This window comes from Schistocerca gregaria, chromosome 4 (assembly GCF_023897955.1).
Source record: "Schistocerca gregaria isolate iqSchGreg1 chromosome 4, iqSchGreg1.2, whole genome shotgun sequence".
Lineage (NCBI taxonomy): Eukaryota > Metazoa > Arthropoda > Insecta > Orthoptera > Acrididae > Schistocerca > Schistocerca gregaria.
This window is the reverse complement of record NC_064923.1, coordinates 483,822,822-483,849,244: the sequence shown is the minus strand read 5'-3', so window position 1 is coordinate 483,849,244 and position 26,423 is coordinate 483,822,822. Positions and strand designations below refer to the sequence as shown.

At 38.2% G+C, this 26,423-nt stretch overlaps 1 protein-coding gene across 4 annotated transcripts in view; it reads left to right on the top strand.

Annotated features, from left to right (window-relative positions):
* LOC126267060 (cadherin-23-like) overlaps window positions 1-26,423 on the top strand; it is a 458,700-nt gene that overhangs the window by 261,169 nt on the left and 171,108 nt on the right. For all 4 annotated transcript variants that reach the window (XM_049971900.1, XM_049971901.1, XM_049971902.1 and 1 more), the window contains 3 exons: window positions 2,567-2,694; window positions 3,854-3,981; window positions 23,525-23,650. In XM_049971900.1, the coding sequence (XP_049827857.1) occupies window positions 2,567-2,694; window positions 3,854-3,981; window positions 23,525-23,650 (382 nt within the window). The remainder of the gene's footprint in view (window positions 1-2,566; window positions 2,695-3,853; window positions 3,982-23,524; window positions 23,651-26,423) is intronic.

Below are 26,423 nucleotides of genomic sequence, written 5' to 3'. Positions count from 1 at the left end.
ATCGTTCCTCTCAACAGTACATACCAATTCATAGTTCATGCTATGACCTCCAAATACACGTTTATCTATCCTGGCTTTGTACTGGGATGTGTTTTATAGTTTCTACTGTGGACTACATTGAATATATTAAGTGTATGTACATCATATGCAGTGTGGACAAAATTTCTGCATGGTGGTTACATAACAAGCTGAATCAGGGAGCAGCAGGAATGGTGGTTATTGCTAGAACAACTGGTTTTTGATTATAGAAATACTTACCATCACCAGTTTCACTTACTCTAAATACCTGGTGTTTGAAATAATCAATTTTCAGTATTTTATTTTATCTTTTCCAGCAATAAATGTAAACAATTAACAAAGATTGAAAAATTCTAAGACACCCTCAGACTTTTGCATTGTATTTTTCAAGATAAAGAGAATCAAAATATCAAATGAAATAGGTAAATAAAAGAAAACTTAGTGCACGCATCTTTCACTGCTTTTCTCAAAAAGTAATTAAGGGTTGATTACTACAAAAATTCACAAGTATTCTCCTACTGATAGATACCAATTTTCTAATTCTCTGTTCAAAAATCATATTGTAGTATGGGATCATAGCTCTGTTTGGGTATTATGAATAGACAGTGTTAAAATGCAAGAATGAAGTCAGAGAACTATATCTTTTGTGTTAAGATGTCCATTTCCCAGATAGATAAATACATATTATACAGACACTGACAGCATAGCAGCTAATTTCTCTTAAAAAAGTGTGATGAATTGTTAAGTTTTTAATTTATTACTGTTGCTATAACTTCCTTTTCCATTTACTGTTTCATAAAAATGGCAGACAAATAATAAGCATTTGTTTAAAATTTGTTGCGTTCTTTTCCTTTAATTATTTTGAATGAAAAATCCGTTTTGTTAATCATATATTTGTCCTTACTTTTCAATGGGAATTTGAATAGAATTGATTTTATGCTGATAAAACAAAATATGATCTTACAAAAAATTCAGATGAACAATTTACATATTAGGCAAAATATAACATTTACCAGGAACGATTAGCTGACAGTAGTTAAAATTACAATACTGAATTAATCCATTGGTCAATATTAATCATCCTATATGTTCATAAATACTTGTTGTATAATGTATTGATCTCTAAGAGGATTCCTTTCATCAGAAATAATAGCATTCAAAAATGATAACAGTTTTTCAGAAGCCACAGAATGTCCTACTGAAACCATTTTTAAAAGTTTTATTCAAAATCCAAAAACTTTTGCACCACTATTATGACAAATTGATATACCTGTATTATACCCAGTAATCAGTAAAAAAACTACCTGTTATAATCGATACCAAAGAAATACCGAAAATTACCGGTTGTTCAGAACGAAAATACAGTTTTAAGCAGTTGGTTTTCTCCATCCCTAGAGTGCAGTAATGAAATAATCTAATTTGGATGTAAGTAATATCTTTATTTCCTGATGGCAAGCTAAGATTGAACACATCAGAAGTAAAATTATTTTAATGCAGCTGTTTTTTCAGTGCAAACTGCATCCAAAATGTTCGGATTGAAAAGTCTTCTGGGTGTGTGTGGTTGAATCAAGGCAAAAGTCATTTCAAAATCTTTACTACTAATACAGGTGTCCTTTGCCATTGTGACAATGTACACTACTGACCCTCTATCAGAATGGTTTTATGTTTATTGCTGCCCCTTTTTCACATGACTAGGACTTTACAGTGCTTGAGTGTTATTGGATGATAGAACTAGTGAGCCAAATGGCCAAGGGGCTTTATTTATGATCACTTTTAGTTTAATTTTATGACCAATATTACCAAACTGTATAGAAACTGATAATTTTCTTCTCGGGTATGCAGCCGGATCAAAACGTCTTCATGACACAATTTTTCTGCGGTCCAACTGGCCGCCATCTTCAGGTGAGAGTGCTGGTGCACGATCTCGCCGGAACTGACTTCCCAGCGCAAGTGGCGGCCCCTGTATAGGCCGCAGAAGACCCACAACGCATGCGCGAGAAGGTGCCGTAACTCCCCTCTAGCGCAGTAGACATACCCCGCCGCCAGTGATGGAAACAGGCGAAATCGAGATATCGCTGTCAAAAATTAAAAAATAAAAATAAATAAAAAAATTTATTCCGGCAATACATCCACAGACCGTTGTTTTTTAATGTCAGATAACACTGGGTCCCAAGTCTTACTTAAAAGTAAGAAACTGTTGCTGTAACATATCACTTCTCCTGTGATGTTTAGTGATGCTTCAGTTTTCTGTGTACCATCATCCTTCAGTCGCAGTTCATACTGTCATGTTATATGAGACAGCCCCACATAGCCTGTCTCACATTAGTTAGTTATCAGTGGCAGCCCTAATGCACTGGCTCATCTTAATCCCTACCAGGAATCAGATGACCAGAGCTATGTAATGGCCACAGCTTTTATCTAATTTGCTAATATTGGCTAATGTAATTCAGTTAAAATTGCAGTAGTTCTTATCTGTTTACAGTGAGTTAAAATGTTGATTTTACAAACAACCAGAATAAATTTATTTACACGTTGTTATGTTTTACAGTTCTGCACTTCACGTTAATAGCAAAGGAAATAGTGCCCTACAGTCCAAAGCATCGTCTTGTTCCTGTGACTGTTCATATCAAAGATGTGAATGACAATTTTCCAGAATTCACTAAAGCAGTGTACAATGTAAGTTTGAAACACAGTATTCATTCATGCATTTATTCATTCATTCATTCATCTGTTCACCCATCATGCTCAATAAATCCCATCATAAAGGAGAGCCTTCAGAGAGGTGGAATGTTTCAAGTTACATTATGGGAAAGGCCAATTACCTCCTTTTACACAACTCATAATCTAACATTTAACATAAATGTATCTAAAAACAAAGATGATGTAACTTACCAAACGAAAGCTTCCAATGTGACGATCTGGCATTACGTCGATTCGAAAGCAAATGACGAAAACGGGAGGTTTTCTTAGGTTTTTACTACATATTAACACTTTTTGCATTTTATCGTGTAATGTGGGTGCAAGACCTTGGTTCATGCAAAATCTGAAGGTCCTCAGTCAAATGCAATGCACCAAAACCAGCCAATAATTCAATAATCGATAACTAAAACTTGAATTGTACTACTTCTTACTGGTCCATTGCATCAACTTAGAGGCTTCTATTTGCCTTTACATATGTCTGCTTGTGTCTGTATATGTGCGGATGGATATGTGTGTGTGTTCGAATGTATACCTGTCCTTTTTTCCCCCTAAGGTAAGTCTTTCCACTCCCGGGATTGGAATGACTCCTTACCCTCTCCCTTAAAGCCCACCATCCTTTCGTCTTTCCCTCTCCTTCCCTCTTTCCTGATGAAGCAACCGTGGGTTGTGAAAGCTTGAGTTTTGTGTATGTGTTTGTATTTGTTTGTGTGTCTATCAACACTTTCGTTTGGTAAGTTACATCATCTTTGTTTTTAGATACATTTTTCCCCCGTGGAATGTTCTCTCTATTACATTTAACATAAATGTTTCCATTAATCAAAATTTATGCCCCTGAGTTATAAAATTCTGATGAATTACAGGAGGAGCACCTACTAAGATACTCTTTTATTTTAGTTCGTTCTAGCACTCTTTTATTACAATAAGATTTTGTATGGGATGTGAAGAGGTACACATCTCCATCATTATATCAAGATAAATATTTGGCTTAAGAGTATTATCCACTCCTTCCTTTTATTCTTCGATCTTATTTTTTGCTCACTGAATACGTGCCATGAAAATTTGCTGCAATCTCTCTATAGTGACAAATAATTTTTTAATACTCTTTAATCTTTAAAGTGTTTGATTTTTGTGACAGGTATCTATCAAAGAAAATGCTGCTATAGGAACAACAGTTGCATGGGTCCAGGCACTGGATGATGATTCTGGTAATTTGGGAACACAAGGTATTCGATACACCAGTTTAGGAGGAAGTGTTTCTGAAATGTAAGTTTATGTAAGAAAATAAAATAGAAAGAAACTTCCATATGGGAAAAAATATTAAAAACAAAGATTCCAAGACCTACCAAGCGGGAAAGCGCCGGTAGACAGGCACAATAAAATAACACACAAATATACACACAAAATTTCTAGCTTTCGCAACCGACGGTTGCTTCTTCATTAAAGAGGGAAGGAGAGGGAAAGACGAAAGGATGTGGGTTTTAAGGGAGAGGGTAAGGAGTCATTCCAATCCCGGGAGCGGAAAGACTTACCCTAGGGGGAAAAAAGGATGGTGTACACTCGCACACACACACATATCCATCCGCACATACACAGACACAAGCAGACCAAATTGTGCCTGTCTACCGGCGCTTTCCTGCTTGGTAAGTCTTGGAATCTTTGTTTTATATAAGAAAAACTGTATATAATTATAATTAAGTTGCTGCAAATAAAGTTTAGGTATCTTAAAACTGCAAAATTTAGTGAAACGTATTTACAGAGTATGATTAGAAAGATGTACTTTTCGTTGCATAGATCAATACTGAGAACATCCTCAAAGCTGTAGAGCATCATAAAAGAAGAATACATAATATATATTTACAAGAAGAGGATACATGTACTACTGTAATTTCCACAGGTCCTACATGAAATCATATTCATTGATTTAGAATAAGTCACTCATTTGTAAATGTTTTCATATGCTTTACCACAAACAAATGGCACCATCATATGTTCCACATCTTGCTTGAAGGCTGGTAGACCCTCTAGCCATGAAACACATCACATATCAGCACTGCCTTCAGTCTTTCCACCATCCCATTGCTGGATGGATAGTGGCTTGTTGTATGAATGTGGGTGCAACCACACAGGTGAAGTAATTCCTGGAATAATGTGGTGTCAAATTATTGATTCCTGCCAACTGTTATTGTCTGGATTTGCCAAATCTTGGAAGTCAGCCATTTAGCAGTGTTCTCAACACAGCTGTGGTAATGGAAAAGGTCTTAGGCCATCTCATGAAATGGTCCATTATGGTAACCAAATAACAGTAGCCACTGGAGTATAGTAGTGGACCAACGAGGACCACATTGATGTGGCCAACCTGCCCCGTATGGGTGATGATGGATCCTGTTGGTCCATCGCTCACTTTGCATCTCTGGCAGCAATCATACTGCTTTGCCCATGTACAACAGTCCTTATTCATTCCAAGCCACACCACCTACTTAGTCAAGAGCGATACAGTAGCCCATACTGCTGGATATAGACAGATCATGGGAAACAGCAAAAATGCTGCACCAAAAAACCATGGCTACAAAAACCTCAGTCATACCATGTGAAGTGTTGCATCACAGTGTTAAACTGCATGATGGTCTCTTCACTTGCTTGAGGTTTGAAATGAATCAGTCCTGCCCCTGAAGGACATGTAGCTCTGTGTCTAGTGCTTGCACATCAACATTGTTATCCCACTCTACTGTCTTCAAGCCTGTGCAACATCTTTACAGACAGTCAGTGACTACATTTTTGCAAGTGCTTATGTGGTCCATATCTGTTGTAAATTGTGATATGAAGTCCACATGCATAATCAACCTGGGAGAGCTGTTTGGTGTTCCTTTATTGAATAGAGAAGTGGTTGGTGAGTGTATGTATAAAAGTTCTTGCTTCAATCAAATCAGTGAAGTGTTGGACAGCTGCATACCCTGCTTGCAACTCCCTGTCAATAATCCTGTAAGACCTTTGTGCATCTGTAAGTAGCTGGGAAAAGAAAGCTAAAGGTTGCCAAGCATCCTCAATGAACTGCTGGAGTAATGGCCCCACTGCCACCTGACTTGTGCCACCATGAGAACCATCAGTGCCTTAAGCTACAGAAGTGCCATCAGAACTACCTGTGCAGTGTATTCCTTCACTTTCTTGAATGCACTCCTGCTCTGGTTCTTAGGTATCTTTTTTTAGCCTGCTGTGTTTTTTCCTTTTCAGCAGTTTTGTTAATAGTGCCAGCAATTTATCAGCCAGGGAATGTATTGCTGTTAATAATTTAGCATTCTGAGGAATCTTCTTAGTTTGTTTAAGAGTTTTTGGCCTGAGAACATTGTGAATGGTGATTACACATTCCACAAGAGGTGTGAGCCCTTTTGCAGAGACCAAACACTGACTACGACACCAGCATCCCGTAAGTGTATAAAAGCTTGCCATAAATGTATTTTATGCTGGTCTTGTGATTGTGAAAAGATTAGAATATGATTCATATATCAGAATAATCAATTGATTAGATGGAGCATCTGGTGAAAGAAACTTTGTGATATCCATGAAAGTAAAAATAGAGTCAGTAATACTAAAAGCTTGCAAGTGTTGTTACAGATGTTTCTTGTATGTGCCCCTTTCTTGACTGGACTCATTGTATGTGGAAAAAGGAGGTGGATAAACCATGATGGGTGTGGAGGGCAAAACAGCAGGTGACACAGACAGAGGAGCATGCTGACAAGACAAAACAGAAGCCAATGATTGAAGTAACTGAGTTTGATTGGCTAGCAACTACGGTTGGTGGTGCAACACCATAGTGAATTGATCTTGCTGTTGAACCAACCAACGTAAAATTTCCTCTATAACACAATCAGCCATCATAAGAATAAATGGCGGACCAACCAGAGTAGAAATTTGCGTGGGGAACAGGGCCACAGTCATTGCCAATCATTAAGTACATAAAAACCTGTAGCAATAGACGTAGAGAATTGAGGCTGAGCATAGCTTGGCTAGCCTTAAATAGACTGGAGCCCTTGACAAACTCTGACGGTGATCTCTCTCTCTCTCTCTCTCTCTCTCTCTCTCTCTCTCTCTCTCTCACACACACACACACACACACACACACACACACACAAGTATGGGGCACTCGTACGCACAGCCTTTCTAGATAGAGTACAAGCATGTGTCAATGCAGTATTCACCTTAAATAATCTAGGGAAATCACAGAAGACCTAAATTTGAATGGCTGAACGGGAATTCGAACTGCCATCTTCCCAAACATGAAATCAAAGTATTACCATTTCTCTGTCCTTCACAACAGGTGGATCCCTCTCAACGTGGGATATAAGTGACAAATTCCACCTTGGAATCTCCCCGAGCCTCTCCCTCTTTCTCCACTGTGGAAAGAACTAAACAGTTCCAGAAGCTACTATAGCTTTTTCTACTTTTACTTATGTCTGTTAGCAGTACTGGTGTGTCATTCTGTCTCCGTTCAATTTTACAGTGATTAAACATTGCCCATGTCTTGAAAACTACAAATCATATAAGCAATTTCCACTGCTGGATTAGGAAACAGCAACTCTAAATAAGCCATCACTAGCGGAGAATACTACACAAGACTTGTCAGTGTACAGATGATAGCACATTTACATGGCGTGCAATACTATTTACTTATCATCTCATCTTTTATTGAAACAAAGACTTCTCAGTGGTCATCTCGCTAATTTTTTGTGTTCCTCTCTTAGGTAGTGATGGTTCAGATACAAAGTTGGAATCAGCTTTCAGGCAATTTTATACAGGAATATACTGTCCCTCAAGTGAATGTATTAAGTAAAATTATGTTTTCCATTGTTATGGACAGAATATCATCCACATTTGGAAGTTTTACACAATACTTTGTATATTTTGACTTCCAATCTTGCAACTACAACCTGCCAACTACTGTTCCCACTTAAATGTGATAGAACAATGTGTGAAGATTGCGAATCTTAGTTTTCAATCAGGAAGTTTATGTCTCTCACAGTCACAACTGAGTGACACTATTTTGAATTTTAAAGCATCATTTAGATATTTAGTCTTTATAGTCAACAAAAACCAACATGACTGTTATATATAAAAGATCTCAAAAGCCCAGCTCTATTAAAATATATGAGTTGAAAGAACTGGAAGCTGCTTTTCACAGTTTTACAGAAGCTTCATTCTGTTCCATGTGCATCAGATTTCAAAAATTCTAGACTGAATTATCTATGAGGATTTCAGGTTTGCTTCAGATGCAAGCCCAGTCTCTGCACAGACACTAGGGAGCTGGTACTAGTCATCTGCCATTTGCTCCTCTGGTTGCCAACAATTACAGATTCCTGGCACACACAGAGCCACACATTTGTGTTATTTTTGCTTACACTTGGATCTGGTGATGTGAAGCAGGTAGACATGAATAAACTGAGGGGTAGATTTTCTATCTTTGTTACTGAGAAGGACGAAGTCGTGTTTAGATTCATTGGACTGCAAGAAATCTATTATTTATGGCATTGTAGGATAATAGTTCAGACTTTCACACGAACTATTTGTTATCGCCACCTGTGCTAAGTCTAATGATAAACAAAAGAACAGGACAATGCAACTTTTATCTTCTCCCTTAACTTACTTTGTGCATGAACATACAAAAATTACTTTCCAGTATTAAACTTTTCTGGCACTTTACTTGTCTCATTGGTCTTCAAATCCCATATCTGAATCCCACATTGAGCCTTCCTGACAATCATCCTACTCAGATAATTAGTAGCCACATTTACCTCTACATCTACACCTACTGCTACATCTACATCTACACTCTGCAAACCAACATGAGTTGCATGGAAGAAGGTACCTCCCACTGTACCAGTTATTATTGTTTCTTCATGTTCCATTCACTTACAGAGCATGACAAGAATTATTGTTTAAATGCATCTGTGTGCAATAATTATTCCAATCTGATCCTCCTGATCCCTATGTGAGTGATGCCAAGGGGGTTGTAGTATATTGCTAGAGTAAACATTTACAGCCAGTTCTTGACATTCTCTTAATAGACTTTCTTGAGATACTTTACGTCTATCTTCAAGAGTCTCCTAGTTCAGTTCCTCCAGTATCCCAATGACACTCTCCTATGGATTAAACAAACCTGTGATCATTTGTGCCTCCATTCCTGTATACGTTCAATATCCACTGTTAGTCCTATCTGGCACAGGTCCCAGAAACTTGAGCTATATTCTAGCACCAGTCACACAAGTGATTTTTAAGCAATCTTCTTTGTAGTAAGAATGCACATCCCCACTACTTAACCTATGTGATCATTCTATTTCATACCCATACAAAGTGTTGTAGGCAGGTATTTGTATGAGTTAGCTGATTCCAACAGTGACTCGTTGATATTATAATCATAGGATACAGTTTTTTTTTTTTTTTTTGTGTGTGTGTGTGTGAAGTGTAAAATTTTACATTTTTGAACATCTTAAGGCAAGCCTCCAATCTCTGCACCACCTTGAAATCTTATCAAGATCTGACTAAATATTTATGCAGCTACTTTCAGATACTACTTCATTACAGATAACTGCATCATCTGCAAAAAGACGTGATTTTACTATTAATATTGTCTGAAAGATCACTGATATACAACATGAACAGCAAGTGTCCCAACACACTTCCAGGGGATTCACCCAAAGTTAAGTCTACTTCTGACAATGACTTTCCATTCAACACGTTGTGTCGTCCTCCCTACCAAAAATCCCTCGGTCCAATCACAAATTTCACTTGATACCCCAGCTGATCATACCTTGGACAATAAGCATAGGTATGGTACTGAGTCAAATGCTTTTTGGAATTCAATAAATACAGCATCTACCTGATTGCCTTGATCCAAAGCTTTCAGTAGGTCATGTGAGAAAAGTGTGAGTTAGGTTTCACATGATTGATGTTTTTGAAATCCATACTGGTCATTCTATTAAAGATATGTCATTATGTTTGAGCTCAGGATATGTTCTAAGATTCTACAGCAAATTGATGCCAAGGATATTAAATGGTAGTTTTATGGATTGCTTGTACTACTCTTCTTATAGACAGGTGTGACCTGCACCTTTTTCTGAGAACTGGACATGGTTTTTTGTTCAAGGTATCTGTGATAGTGTATAGTCAGAAGAGGGTCTAACTCAACCACAAATTCAGAGAGGAGCATTGCATAATTGTAACACATGTTGTCGTAGTCCTTAGGTCCTGGTAGGTGTTGCCTTTTCATCAAACATCATACATAACATTTGTTTTAACTTTCATGACTTAACAGGGACAAGAATACTTGGCCTTCAGCTTTAATTTTAGTCCAGTTCATTTTTGTTTTGTTGTCACAAGATCACCATTTCTTTCGACCTTGCACCCTGCTGAGTTGTAATTTAGCATCTTTCTCCAAATGAATGAATAATCTTGTCTTAAAATAATATTTAAAGCATAAATTAAAATTTTAGCAGAGTTGTGGAATCTCTCTTGATGGATATGTCATCAGCAGTTCTGATAATTTTGTAATGTGAAGTTCAGTTTGTGTAGCATCTTAACTCCAGTTTGTGTGGTAATGATCGTAGCCGAGATAGAGTTGATTCTCTCAATCTGATCTAACTGTAACTAAGAAATGTTCACTTCCTTTGGCTGTGCCAAGCTTCTTGAATTCTTCAAATATGAAGTTTAGGTCCCTCTATCAGCAGTTATTTGGATTGGATTACCAAAATTATTTTATCTGTAATTCCATCTTATCATTTCTGCTCATTTTGTAGTCTATAGAGAAGGCTGTCCCAACAAGTATGCCCACTGGTAAGCGAGTTGGGCACACGTGGGCACAACTGTGCATGAACTGTGCACGCTCATGCAGTGAAGAGTTTCCTGCGTACAGCAGTGATGGGAAAACAGGTCATGTGTAAATTGTCAACACTGAAAATAACAAAACCAGTTATGAGGAGACCAAGTAATGCATTGCAGCAGGATGTGTGTAAAAGAAAAATTCAGTCTAAGTGAAGAATAGTAATATACTGATAAACCAAAACATTATGGCCACCTCCTTAATAGCTCATTTGTCCATCTCAGAATTGAAATACGTAACTGATTCTACATATCAGGACTCTAACAGTTTGATGTTGGGTTTGTGGAGGCATGTAGCATTAGATGTCTATGGAAAGATCACGTTATCCACATAAATAAGAGCGTACTGATTTACATATGCTGTGATGGCACCTGATAGTGACCCAGATGGGTTTCATACAACTTACACCAGTTGAATTTGGTCACTGAGACATCAACATGAGTTCACTGTGGTGTTCTTCAAACCACTGTAGCATGGTTCTGGCTACCAGACATGGACAATTACATTGCTGAAAGATGACATCATTGGTGGGGAAGACTTCAAGCATGAATGGATGCAGGTGGTTCACAGCTTTCAGTGTGGCTTTGATTACTACTACAGGTTCTGTGCAAGTACAGGAGAATGTCTCCCATAGCCAAATACTGCTCCCACTAGCCTGCGTCTGTGGTGTGATGCACATATGGAACCCCCATTCAGCTCAGTGATGGCGTTCGTGGAGATGACCAATGACGTAGTGTAACAAAAATGTGATTCACCTCAAGAGCCAACACGTTTCCATCAATAGACAGTCGAATCCCGATTGTCCCATGCCTACTGCAATCATAATGGATGATGTCGATGGATCAACATGTGAACATGTGGGTTTGGTCTGCTGCAGAGCTCCATGTTCAACAATGTACGATGAACAGTGAGCTCCAAAACACTTGTGGGTGCACCAGCACTGTACTCTTTCAGTATAGATGCCACAGATCTCCATCTATCCTACTTTAGAGAGCAGATGAGCCTCTGATCCCCATGTTCTGTGAAGAGTCATGGACATCCAACCATTTAGTGCATAGTGGCAATTTTACTGTCCTTCTACCCCTTTCTGTAGATGCTAAGACAGTAGCATGTGAACATTCCACCAGCTTCACCATTTTTAGACTCTCATTCATGGCTCTGCATAATAATACTCTGCCCTTTGTAAAAGTCACTTATCTCAGTCGATCTCTCCATTCGTAGATCATAGCTTTGCAAGGGTGTCACCCAATCCATTTCTGCTCGTCTTAGGCCGTGTCCTACATGAGCGACAGAAGTGAGCAACAGCGAGTGACTTCTGGATACGTGACACTCCAGCGACAAGCAGCAACAATGGACAACAACCTTGGGTGTCCTGTGTGTGAGCGACCATGTCGCACTACAAGATGGCTGCTTAGAGCCAACCAGATGTTTCTATGAAATGGCGTCCTTAACCTGTAGAATACTGTAGCTGGAGAGTAGCTTATTTGTTTGAGTTGTAAATATTTGTCATGTATTGTTGTTTTTCTGACATGTTCTACATCCTGGAGGACCTCCTCACTATGGATCAATTGGAATGAAAGTAAATCTAATCTAATCTAAAGTGCTCTGCATGAAATTTACAAATGGAGGAATCTCCATGGAGCATTTCATAAGTATCGTCAACTACAAAGATCACCAGACAAGTTCTTTGAATACACGTGAATGAGTAGAGGAGCATTCGACTATCTCATCAATAAATTAAATACCAATGTTTTTTATATGATCAAGAAATTTTAACAGCCAATAAATGTGGAGGAGTGACTATTACATGACTGACTATGCTAAATACAAACATAAGCACAAAGAATGATATGCATGGAGTATACGTAGCTGTGGTGTAGGGGTAGCATATACAGCTCGTAATTGTGTGCGAGGATAGGGACCTGAGTTTGATTCCCGGCAATTCTCATATTATTACTGACTCAATTACGATTCTGTATACTAAGTTTTATGTGTACTGTCTTCACTGCATCGCTAAGTATATTTTTAAGGTCTTGCCAAAGAACTTTTTCTTCACACCTATCCCAGTATATCACACACATTTAATTCTCAATAAATTACAATGAACCATGAAATTCTACAGATATTTCATGTTGAGAATGTGAATCATCAGCAAAGGAAGTCAAACGTTTTGTGTAATGATTTGTCTAAAAGTATGAAATCAAAAATATTGTGGAAACATTTGGTGCACCTCATTTTCTGTTCATGATTTTGAGCATCATTCAGAGGCACATAGAACGTTTCCCTGATCTACTTATTTCTTTTACATGAATAATTTCATAAAATATTTGAGTGATTTCTTCCATTTTTTAATTTCAATTTTCATTCAGAAAGCATGATCTTACTGACTCCTTAGCCTTCCTGACTTACTTGATTTGAAGAAAGCCTATTTGACATTTAAATACCACACCAATGTGTCTTTTTATGTGAGAAATAGCTAGGTCTTGAACAGATGACATTTTTAACACTTCATTTAAAGCAGCTTTTGAGAAATATTTCAATTTTTCCTCAGCTTATTAAGTTTTCTTTCATTACTGTGATTACTTTGAAGCAGTTAAATATTTTCATGCCAAACTAGACCACATGCTGGTCACTTTGATACTCCGTTTACCTCTTTCTCTCCCTTTGTTTGCCTATCAAAATTTGGATGAAACCTCATAGCATAGGTTATAGGGAGTCTTCTTTTCGCTCTGCTCACATGTTTACAAAAACGTATCAAGTGTTAATCATATGATAAAATAGTCCTTTCTGTGTGCTGTCATTTCCAAAAATCGTCATTTCAACATCTTGAACCTTTTATGAGGTACGACGATTTTTACGACCACTTGATTCCTGAAGAGCAGGAAAGGTTCAGGCGAGCGACCCGTCTGCGGATATCGCTACCAATATCTCAAGAATGAAAAAGAGATATCATTCTGGTCTCAACTTTAAATACAAATTAGATATATTGGTTACATTTCATACACAATAATGTAAGGCCTTAAATGAACTATACGGAAAGTCTACACAGTGTGACTTTACCTCTGCAAATTCTTAAAAATTTCGTGCAGCCATGTTCTCAATTTCATGCAGCACAGTAATTATGATGAATAACGATAATAAATTCTAACATTTATCATTTAAGGATATCAAGCTATAGGTTGCAGAAGAATCAGATTTATTCACCTAATAGTTTTCTTAACATCGGATGTTAAGTAATTCGTAGCTGCCATCGCGTCTGCTCCACTACTTTGCCAAGAAGACATGTGGCTGTCACTCCGTGTCGCATGTGCTGCAGTAGCAAGATTCAAACACATTTGAATTCAAATGTCGCCAGTTGCAGTGTGAGACAGGCAGCGACACAGATGTTGCTCATGTAGGACACATCCGCAACTACACCTGCGGTTGTGTTTTGTCGCCTCAAGCTGTCGCGCGCTGTCGCTCACTTCTGTCGCTCACATAGGACACAGCCTTACACACTTCTTACCTTGTCATGTGCCCACAACACCACCAGGTGACATCCAACATTGTGGTGGGCATTACTCATAATGTTTTGTCTTATCAATGTATTTTGTTATTTTTGTGAAACAAGACATTTCTTTTTTAGAACAAAATATGAAATATTTGGGCTGAGACCTCTTGTTGGTGCAAGACACAGAAAACTTTTCAGTGGTGGATCATCTCTGGGGACCTTTCTACTGTTTTTATTCTCTTCATAATGGAAAACACTTGTTCACACAAATATGTAGTGCCAAACCAAACACAGAAATAATGTTAGCCATATTTGTGTGTAGCCTTGGAAACTCTTCTGCATGAACATCATGGTACCATCTTAACAAATTGGTAGTGTTTTAATATCTATCCCTGAGTGCAGTTTTGCAAATCAGTGAGTTCTAACTACATTTCCAAAGGTCCAGTATAAGATGCATTTATTTTGTCATACATGCTAGGAATAAGCAGATCATTTCCTTGAAGTGACTCGTTTAAGTGATTTTAGTACCCTATGCTATCAGTGAGAAAGGCCAAGTCTACAATCCTTTTGTCTTCATTGAGTGTTAGCTGTGTCTCTCCTTTAATTTCCATAAATAGGGGATTTCTTTCCAAATAGGAAAAATATATTGAGAACTTTGCCTCTGTTAAGTCGTTGTAACACACAACAATAGGGTATGTCACCATATGCTATGTTGAGATCTCACAAAAATCCCTTGAACTGTCTAGTGATTTACACCATGGTGTCTTTCAAAATTGACTCATTGGACCATGACCATCATGACTCTGCCATACTGCACATTTTCTGCACATGTATCTTGCATGTTTTGTATTACAATAGAGTAAGTCTGCTCATAAGTCAACATGATTGAGTATTCTTAACCAAAAGAGAATAATAGCACATTGCATTGACAGGAGGAGATAACATCAGTAGACTGAGAGCATTGAAGACAGATTGAAGCACAAAAAACTAAAGTGGAAATAGTGCCACAACAGCTGCAGTGTTGGGCTTGTTACAGCACATTGTGTACAAATAATGTATGTCCTCATCTGTTTCATTTGAATATAATGGATTCATGCAGTACACAAATTGTTAATGTAATGGGAAACAATATAATTTACACCAGTTTTCAATCATGCTCAGAAGCAGTAGAATAACTGCAAGTGACACACAACAAATTTTAATTGAAATGTGTTCCTTTAAGTGAAAAGTAAAATTGCAACCTGAGTTTCTGCAATCAACAGCCATCAAATACCATGAATATATGGTTACAGTTCAGTGATATTCCTTACATAAAAACTATGTAAGTGAAAAGTAAAATTGCAACCTGAGTTTGTGCAATCAACAGCCATCAAATACCATGAATATATGGTTACAGTTCAGTGATATTCCTTACATAAAAACTATGTTGCAGAATATGTACAGTATATCTGCATTATGCATAACAACATATTTCCTAACATAAACCATAAAAATGGATAAAAGGATCAAGTATTTGTAATGCAAAACAAACAAAGTTGCAATAATAATCATCAGGTAGTGAGGCAGCACAGCATAAATCCTATCATGGAATGCAACAGAATACGGTCAAAAATTCATTTGTTAAAATACATATAAAAGTGTTGTAACACTGTATGGACACAGTATCAGAAGTAACACCAACAAAGTTTTTATTCTGTTTACAGATGAAGAGATCCACAATAACACTGAATAAATTATAGAACAGTACAAAGTCCCATAACTATTTAACACATCGGTATACAGTCTCGTAGGTAAGGATGCAATAAGCAAGTAAACACAAGTGAGGCCAAAGCAGTACATGGTTTGTATGGGGAAGAAGTGATGTGGATATAACACAGAAAGGAAAAGGTAAAGTGAGTTAGTGGAAAATGGATTAGGCCAGGGGGATGGAGAAAATGCAAGATATGCTGGAGAGAAAATTCCCAACTTCATAGCTCAGAGAAATTAGTTCTGGAAGGGAGCATCCAAATGGCTGTGTTGTGGTCCACAGCATGTTTGGCAAATGGATGGTCCTATTTGCAGTTTGCCATTATTTTGCCAGTAGCCATTCATGTGGGTAGACAGCTGATTACTTGCCATGGCCAACATATAGTGCTGTGTAATAATTGCAGTATAGCTGATATACAACATAGCTGCTTGCACATGTGGTCATGCATTTTATAGGGTAAGAAATACCTGTGACTTGAGAGATGTTGTATGGGATAGGCCTTGCACTTGGGCTGACTACAGGGGAATGATCCATGGGGTGCAGGATTGGAATAGTGATGGACAAGGATATTCTGTAAGTTGGATGGACGACAGAACACAACTTTTTGTGATGTGGGTAGGATTTTGGCTAAGATATCATTAATCCCAGATTACAATGAGAGGAAGTTGAATCCCTGTTGAAGGCTGTTGATTGAGCTTCTTGAGTCCAGGGTGACATTGTGTGATCATAAGAGTGCTGGTCATTGGCTAGTTAACACATTTACTGGTGTCAGAGGAGATGGCATGGGAGATCTCTATACGGATGAGATGGATAGGACATGGCCTGTGATTAAAGGCTCTGGAATGGTTATCGGTATATTTTGACTTCTTTCCACTGCAGTTGTAGATCCATGGGTGGCAGGGCTGTAAGGAAGAGACTTTTTGACACAGAACCAGTGCTGACTGTCAAAGTGGAGTGTTCTTGGTAATCGGTACACTTGATGTGAACAGGCATATTTATGGAGTCATCTGAGAAGCGGAGATCATCATGTAGAAAGATGACTTATTGAGCTGAGAAGGCTTAGGTGAAGTAGATTTGGGAGTAGATCTTGAAGTTATTGAGGTAGGAGCAGAGGGTGTCCCTGCTGTGAGTACAAATCATGAGAATGCTGTCACTGAATGTGAACCAGACAAGGGGTTTTAGGTGTTGACTGCAAAGAAAGCATCCCTCCAGATGGCTAATGCATAAGTTGACATTGATTGGTGACATGCGATTGTCCATCGATTTGTTTATAGATTTGGCTATCAGAATTTAAATAATTGTGAGTCAAGATGTGAATGTCTAGGAGGATTAGAAAAGAGATGGTGGGCTTGATATCAGGAGGACATTGGGAAAGGTAGTGTTCAGTGGCTACAAGGTGTATAAGGATGTCTCATCCACAATGACCAAGAAAGAGTTTGATGATGATCGTACAGAAACTGTGGAAAGACAGTGAAAAAGTGAGTATTATCTTGAATGTAGGATGGGAGGTTATGGACAGAGGTTGGATATATTGGTGAGCAAAGGGTAGAGGTTTGTTCTGTGGAAACGTTGAACCCAGCCGCAGTGAGACACCCAATATGGAGACCTGTGGCGTTGAGTTTGTGAAGTAGGTAAAAGTTAAGAGTTTGGGGAGCGGGGATGTGGCGGTTTGCTGGTGTCGGAAGTTAGATGGATTCAGGTGTGAGGTTTTGGGACAGACCTCTTAGGCTCTCGACAGAATCACAGTCATATGGTTTTTATGCAGAAGTGTCTGAATGTTGGCAGAGAGTCTCAGCAACATAGTCACTACAATTCATGACCACCATGGTGGATCCTCTGTTTGTGGGAAGGTTGATGAGTTCTGGCTTGGAGATCAAAATACAGTTTTGGTTGCAGAGGTTTTTATTCTCAAATTTCAGTGACATAATTCACCTGTGGTAGGCATCGTCAGTTTACCTATTGTTGTTGTGGTCTTCAGTCCAGAGACTGGTTTGATGCAGCTTTCCATGCTACTCTATCCTGTGCAAGCTTCTTCATCTCCCAGTACCTACTGCAACCTACATCCTTCTGAATATGTTTAGTGTATTCATCTCTTGGTCTCCCTCTACGATTTTTACCCTCCACGCTGCCCTCCAATGCTAAATTTGTGATCCCTTGATGCCTCAGAACATGTTCTACCAACCGGTCCCTTCTTCTTGTCAAGTTGTGCCACAAACTCCTCTTGTCCCCAATTCTATTCAATACCTCCTCATTAGTTATGTGATCTACCCATCTAATCTTCAGCATTCTTCTGTAGCACCATATTTTAAAAGCTTCTATTCTCTTCTTGTCCAAACTATTTATCGTCCATGTTTCACTTCCATACATGGCTACACTCCATACAAATACTTTCAGAAGCGACTTCGTGACACTTAAATCTGTACTCAATGTTAACAAATTTATCTTCTTCAGAAACGCTTTCCTTGCCGTTGCCAGTCTACATTTTATATCCTCTTTACTTCGACCATCATCAGTTATTTTGCTCCCCAAATAGGAAGACTCCTTTACTACTATAAGTGTCTCATTTCCTAATCTAATTCCCTCAGCATCACCCGATTTAATTCGACTACATTCCGTTATCCTCATTTTACTGTTGTTGATGTTCATCTTATATCCTCCTTTCAAGACACTGTCCATTCCGTTCAGCTGCTCTTCCAAGTCCTTTGCTGTCTCTGACAAAATTACGTCATCGGCGAACCTCAAAGTTTTTATTTTGTCTCCCTGGACTTTAATTCCTACTCCGAATTTTTCTTTTCTTTCCTTTACTGCTTGCTCAATATACAGATTGAATAAAATTGGGGATAGGCTAGAACCCTTTCTCACTCCATTCCCAACCACTGCTTCCCTTTCATGCCCCTCAACTCTTATAACTGCCGTCTGGTTTCTGTACAAATTGTAAATAGCCTTTTGCTCCCTGTATTTTACTCCTGCCACCTTCAGAATTTGAAAGAGCGTAATCCAGTCAACATTGTCAAAAGCTTTCTCTAAGTCTACAAATGCTAGAAATGTAGGTTTACCTTTCCTTAATCTATTTTCGAAAATAAGTCATAGGGTCAGTATTGGCTCCCATGTTCCAACATATCTACGGAATCCAAACTGATCTTCCCCCGAGGTTGGCTTCTACCAGTTTATCCATTCATCTGTAAAGAATTCTTGTTAGTATTTTTCAGCCATGGCTTATTAATCTGATAGTTCAGTAATTTTCACATCTGTCAACACCTCTTTTCTTTGGGATTGGAATTATTATATTCTTCTTGAAGTCTGAGGGTATTACGCCTGTCTCATACATCTTGGTCACCAGATGGTAGAGTTTTGTCAGGGCTGACTCTCCCAAAGCTATCAGTAGTTCTAATGGAATATTGTCTACTCCTGGGGCCTTGTTTCAACTTAGGTCTTTCACAGCTCTGTCACATTCTTCATGCAGTATCATATCTCCCATTTCATCTTCATCTACATCCTCTTCCGTTTCCATAATATTGTCCTCAAGAACATCACCCTTGTATTGACCCTCTATATACTATAATGCTATCAGCTTTACAAGCAATTTCGAACTTTTTCTCTTTTGTGAAATCAGTGCAATTAATAGCTGTTTTTAGATCTGCTAATAGAGCTGTGGTCATTCTATCATTAAGATGGGGTTAGATGTTATATTTAAGACCTTTCTCTAATAGAGTAGTTTGCTAAACATTAAGCTGATCATCAGTTCAATTTACTATATGTTTGGCAAATGGGAAGATGTTATCAGAGCATTTTATGGATGAATGTTTTGAGTGAAGTTATTCACACGTAAGATATTTTATCTTATGATCATTGAATGATCATCTGACCACATTCCTAAACTGCAAAATTTAAAATTCTCATTAGATTGTCATGACCAGTAGCACTTGAAAGATTAGTGGCATCAAAATAAGCATTAAAAGGCAAAATATGTAACCAGTTTTTTTTTCCCTATGCCATTGCCTAGCTTCATCTGCCATAACTGTTTTTGCACATTTGAAAATAGCTGCACTTAGATATTGACCCTTCTTGATTTTGAGATACTTATGGACATAAATAGGAATAAGCTTCTCAGAAATAGATCTATTATTGAACAAAATATTCATAGAAGCTTTCTTGATTTTATATTTAAGATTATATATAACAATACTACTGCAATTTTGACTGCTCGACAAGGAAGATGCATATAAAATTCCTTTCATTCCATTATCTCACCTGGTGCAGCAACCATTGTCAAATCTGAGATAAAAATACAGTCCTGGTTGCTGAAGTATGTATTATCAAATTTCAGTTATGCATTTCGCCAGTGGTAGGCATCTTCACCTTATGTACAAAGCAGTAAATTTATAAAAATAAGTATAAGGTAACATCCTGATGCCATCTTGTACAAAAATATACTCTACAGGAACAGTTTTCATCAAACTTACAGAAACTGGTCATGGTGCATGCCACCAGTAGAATGCTTACAAAGTGCAAACACATCAGCAAAATGCGACTCTGATATCAAAAAATTGGAAATCCCCAATGCCTGTCAACTGGTTTCCAGGAAAGAACTGGAACAATGAAAAACTGCTGCGAAAAAAAATTTAAGCTTTGATAAACTGGAAATAATTAGATCTGAAAAGAGCAGCTAAAGAAACTGCGAAATAAATACCGAAAAATCCTTTAATTACCTTACGCTGTTATGTGTGAAGGGCATCACACAAGTTATGAACAGATGCACAGCAGAGCTCCATCGAGTGGGAGCACAAGCGTATGGGTGACCCTACTGACAAACACAGAATGCACAAAAGTATGGTAATGGTACCTCAATTGCAAGGAATACATTAGAAACAGACAGATGAGTTTGCTAGTCTGTACATTAGCCATTGCACAGGACCGTGTTCACATACAGACCATAAATAGCCTTATACATAACAATTTACATAATTTCTAAAATAACTGCTCTAAAATAAGGATTGGTTTTTGTGTTACAGATAGCTGTATCTTCCATAGTAGGAATGTTAGACTCACTGGAGAGGAATTTAGAGATTGAAAGAAAGGCCAGGTTAGCAGTGAGGAATTCCTGAAAGGTACCCAGTAGATGATTGGGTGAAAGGGGAGGAGTGCCACAATTGGAGGGATGCCAGAACTTTTTTAAACAATGTTCTGTGTGGGATTTAGGCTGTCTGTTGTCAGCAGAGTGTGCGATGAAGAAATGTTTCCACTGTAGAGAATGAGTAAAGGAAAGAAGGTCCTTTACAAGTCTGGTGTGGCTGAACCTTGGTTTAGGGCTAAAGTTGAGGCCTTTAGAAAGAACCGAGACTTCTGCAGGGCCAGAGTTTTGGCACAAAGATTGAAAACAGTGTTATGGGTGGGCGCTAAGGAACAGTGTGTTTCATTGAGGATGGAGGAAGTTTTTGGGGTTGTGGAAGGTGGAACGTTGTGTCCACAGGTAGTCAGATATCAATGTGCATCTAGGAGCTCCAGAAGAAACAGAGTAATCCACCAGTCAGAAGAAATGTCTGCATAAAAGTAACCCAAACTAACTGTTGGTGAACAAAACAGATAGACTGATCAGGGCAAGAACAAACAACCTAGTGAGGTGCAAAGCAAAGCCTATGCCACAATTATGATAGCCAATGATGAGAAGCAGAGGACAAATCCAAGATGCAAGATAGTTATGAACCAATCCAAGTACTGCAAAGATGGTTCCGACAATATCAAGCACTCGCACAGAACTGACCAGCTTTGAGCTGGGCAGCTGCCTATATATCAGCTGCATGGAATGCTGTTGGCCACTGTATCGATGTGGCAAGTCATTGGTACCCTCACTGTGCGAGCACAGTGCTGCACAGCCACTGTGGCGCCTAAGGTTATCAAAGTAAATCCCCTCTGGTGGGCATTCAACATCCAAGGCAACCGACATCAGATGGAATAAGTCAGCAAGTTGTGGTTGGGGAGTTGTGAGGGGTTGACAGGAGGGAGAGGTAGGGTTGAATGAATCAAAGTGGTGCACTCTTTCTTGTGATGGGTAATTCCAATGGGGCATAGGCCAGGTGTAGCTGGGATGGCTATATACAAATTTATGAACTTTCTACTTATAAATGAAATTATCAAAACCCATTGGTATCAAAGGGTTTCTAAACGTGTATCAGGCTTGATTATGTCAACTATGTAACATAAAAAGTATTAACATGTTCAAAATACAATTGGGGAAGGTTGACTGAACTCTTCCAAACAATTTAGTATCCAAAATTAGCATGGTAGATCTGTTATCCTACTTTTCTTTAAATTCAGCATATAGGTTTGCTTTAGCTTAAAATAATAATTTTCATAAAATATGAAAGTTTCTAAGTTTAGAAACACACCAGATAAAAGCTCTGAGGTGGAGTGCTGAGCAAAATACTCCTTTAAGAAATAGCAATCCATCTGCAAGCCACAAGTGGCCCAGCAGGACCATCCAACCAACGTGTCTTCCTCAGCTGAGAATGCGGATAGGAGGGGTGTGTGGTCAGCACATGCCCTCGCAGTCATTTTGATGGTTTTCTTTGATCAGAGCCACTGCTATTTGGTTGAGTAGCTCATAAATTGACATCACAAGGCTGAGTGCACCCTGAAAAATGGCAACAGTGCATGGCGGCCCAGACGGTCACCCACCCAAGCACCCATCCAAGTGCCAACCATGTCCGATAGTGCTTAACTTTGGTGATCTGATGGGAACCAGTGTATCCACTGTGGTAAGGCTGTTGCCCTTTAAGAAATAGGGTTACTTGGAATCTATAAAAATAATTGGGCCAAGCGGGCGAAACATCAACAAAGAATTTATTACACCCTCAGTTATTTCCTATGATTAAATAGTTTAATTGTCATATTTAATCTTTTATAAATAATTTTGTAAATATCAAGGTGCAGATATTAACATGACCTGTCAAAATTTCCAACATAAAGGACTTGACCCAGTGAAAGGAGAATAATAGTGGATGGAAATGAATGGTGATAGAAACTTAGTTACATAGTAACATATTCATCTTGATAGACTCAGCTAACAGCAGGAACTATTATATAATATGAAAAATTACCAAGAAAACTACATGTTACGTGATGTGAGCTGGGATGGCTGTAAAAGAAAAGTGACAATGGTTAGCAGTGTTGAATTCAAGTTGTTTAAGTGGCAGTATGTAATGTAGTTTCATTAAATGTATATCTTAAATGTAGTAGCACCTATATATACTATTAAGATATCAACACTAACAACTGTGAATCTGACAACACCAAAGTGGTGCAGTACAATGTTTGTATGAAACCTAAACTTTGACCTACTATATTGAACAATAATGTAACATATTAAATGACATTACATTCTGCAAATTATGTTAATATGATGATAAAATAACAAACTAAGGAAATTTGCAGTAGTAGTAAACTGTGAACACATTGCTCCATATAATGAACAAATGTGGTATAAATCTAATAAACAGTTACATATTGTTTTCATTGTTTCTGTCACAGCTCTGCATCTCCTCTATGTGGTAGGTTGCCACTTTCCTTTCCATAATATTGAAAAGTTAAGTACTTACATGCACTGCAATCACACTGCAAAATTTTCTAAAGTGGTTACAATATTTCAAATGTGCAGTAAAGTTTAATCGTATATTGTTGTCATATTTAATTTTATCTGTTACAGTTTATCCTTGGATCCAGTTACTGGAATAATTACCATCAAATCTGACACTCCTGGATTTGACAGAGAACTGATTTCCAAACATTATTTAACAGTTGAAGCACGAGATGATTTAGGCAATGGAAACAGGTAAATATTTTTCTTTATAGTTAAATCCCGCACAATAACTATCCTATCAGGTATATAAAATGGTAGCTGTACAAGTCTGGATGAAGTTAAGTGATCATTTGTATAGTAAGCTTCTTAAAAGTTTCATAAAAATTGAGCCAGAGACAGTAACCAAAAAATCTTTCTTCATATCTCATATATCTTCTACTACACTATCAGTGAGAATAGAAAGCAAATATTTGAAAAATAAATTACCATTAACTTTCTTTGGCTGCATAATTTACATGCCCTCACAACAACCCATCTCAAGATGATCAGAAATATTTGTCACCTTAGGCAACTCAACATGAACAGGGGCATGATCTTAATGCCAAATTAAAATAATTTCAACACTCATATAGATGGCATTTATTTGGATGGCACTTTTTATCATAAAGCACACAAGAGGTCACTGGTAACAATAGGACTACCTCTTAGTTTTCGATTGTGGTATCAATTTCAAAGTAAATGTAGTTGCCACATTTTTAATAATATTGATTTTCTTTTGTGGGTGTAGAACCACTTGACTTTAACTTGCTTGAAATATTCTCAATTAAGGTTGCAACTACTTTCAAATACAGCATTTAGGGTAATCACATTCCCACCCACTGCCTTAGGAACATTGTTTGTATATTTGTCATCGCATGTCAAGTCATCCAGACCATCTCACTCACTATCTCAGATTTGGATGAAATTAGGCTTTCTGTTCTCCCTACAGAGATAAGTAATGATACCAAACGTCAATGTCATCCTGTGCCACACACCACACCAGTTCCATGTGTTGCATTCCTATTCTGTCCTTTGTGTGTGTGTGTGTGTGTGTGTGTGTACACTAACAAACACAAACACACACACAAAATTCAAGCTTTTGCAACCCACGGTTGCTTCATCAGGAAAGATCCCGGGACTGGAAAGACTTACCTTGGGGGGAAAAATGGACAGGTGTACACTCGCGCTCACACGCACATATCCATCCGCACATATACAGACACACGCAGACATATGTCATGTCTAGAAGTATGTCTGCTTGTGTCTGTATATGTGCGGATGGATATGTGTGTGTGTGCGCGAGTGTATACCTGTCCCTTTTTCCCTCCAAGGTAAGTCTTTCTGCTCCCGGGATTGGAATAACTCCTTACCCTCTCCCTTAAAACCCCCATGCTTTCGTCTTTCCCTCTCCTTCCCTCTTTCCTGATGAAGCAACCGTGGGTTGCGAAAGCTTGAAATTTGTGTTTGTGTTTGTTATTGTCTCTATCAACGTACCAACGCTTTCGTTTGGTAAGTTACAGAATCTTTGTTTTTAGATATGTATGTGTGTGTTCTTTAACAGACTACACATTAAAGGACTTGTCCGAAAGCTAGTGCATTTTCATTCTTCTTCTTTGCTGTCAGTGACAAAATGCCTCTACTATTTGGTGAATGGTTCCCTTTTTTACTTATAAATTATTTACATGGTGCCAAATTTAAACAATTAAGACTGCCTTTTTCCATTTTTAAGGTACCTCATTGTTTGGAAGTTAAATCATTTTTAACATTTTGATTGGACAAAATGGTACTTGTTAACACTTTAAAAAATATTTACCATTTTTTATTTATGGTCCAAACCGTGTGAAACTTGGTGGTTACATACACTACTGTACAAAGATGTAGAAAAAATTCCATACATTTTAGTAACACCATCAAGCAAGAACATAAAATATCACATCTACATCTGCATACATATTCCACAACACATAGTATGGTGCATGATGGAAGGTACGTTGTACCACTATGACTCATTTCCTTTTCTGGTCCACTCACAGAACAAGAGAAAAACAATTGTCTGAATGACACCAGCAGAGCCCTAATTTCTCTCATCTTTTTGGTCCTTATATAAAATATATGTAGATACCAGAAAAATCTTTCTGCAGTCAGTTTCAAACCCCATTTCTATAAATTTTCTCAATAGAGTTTTGTGAAAAGAATGTTCGTCTTCTCTCCGAGGATCCCCATTTGAATTCACAAAGCTTTGGCGTAATACACTATGTGATCAAAAGTTCCGGACACCCCCAAAAACAAACTTTCTTCATATTAGGTGCAATGTGTTGCCACCTACTGCCAGGTACCCCATATAAGTGACCTCAGTAGTCATTATACATAGTGAGAGAGCAGAATGGGGCTCTCCACGGAACTCACGTACTTCGAACATGGTCAGGTGATTGGGTGTCACTTGTGTCATACGTCTGTACACGAGATTTCCATACTCCTAAACATCCCTAGGTCCACTCATTCTGATGTGATAGTGAAATGGAAATGTGAAAGGACATGTACAGCACAAAAGTGTGCAGGACGACCTCATCTGTCTACTGACAGAGACCACCGACAGTTGAAGAGTGTCGTAATGTGTAATAGGCAGACATCTATCCAGACCATCACACAGGAATTCCAAATTGCATCAGGATCCACTGCAAGTACTATGACAGTTAGGCGGGAGGAGAGAAACCTTGGACTTCTTGGTCGAGTGGCTGCTCATAAGCCACACGTCACGTTGGTAAATGCCAAATGACGACTCACTTGGTGTAAGGAATAGAAACATTGGACAATTGAACAGTGGAATAATGATGTTTGGAGTGACATATCACGGTACACAATTGCGTGATCCAATGGCAGGATGTGAGTATGGCAAATACCCAGTGAACATCAATTGCAAGCATGTGTAGTGCCGACAGTAAAATTCAGAGTTGGTGGTGTTATAGTGTCGTTGTGTTTTTCGTGG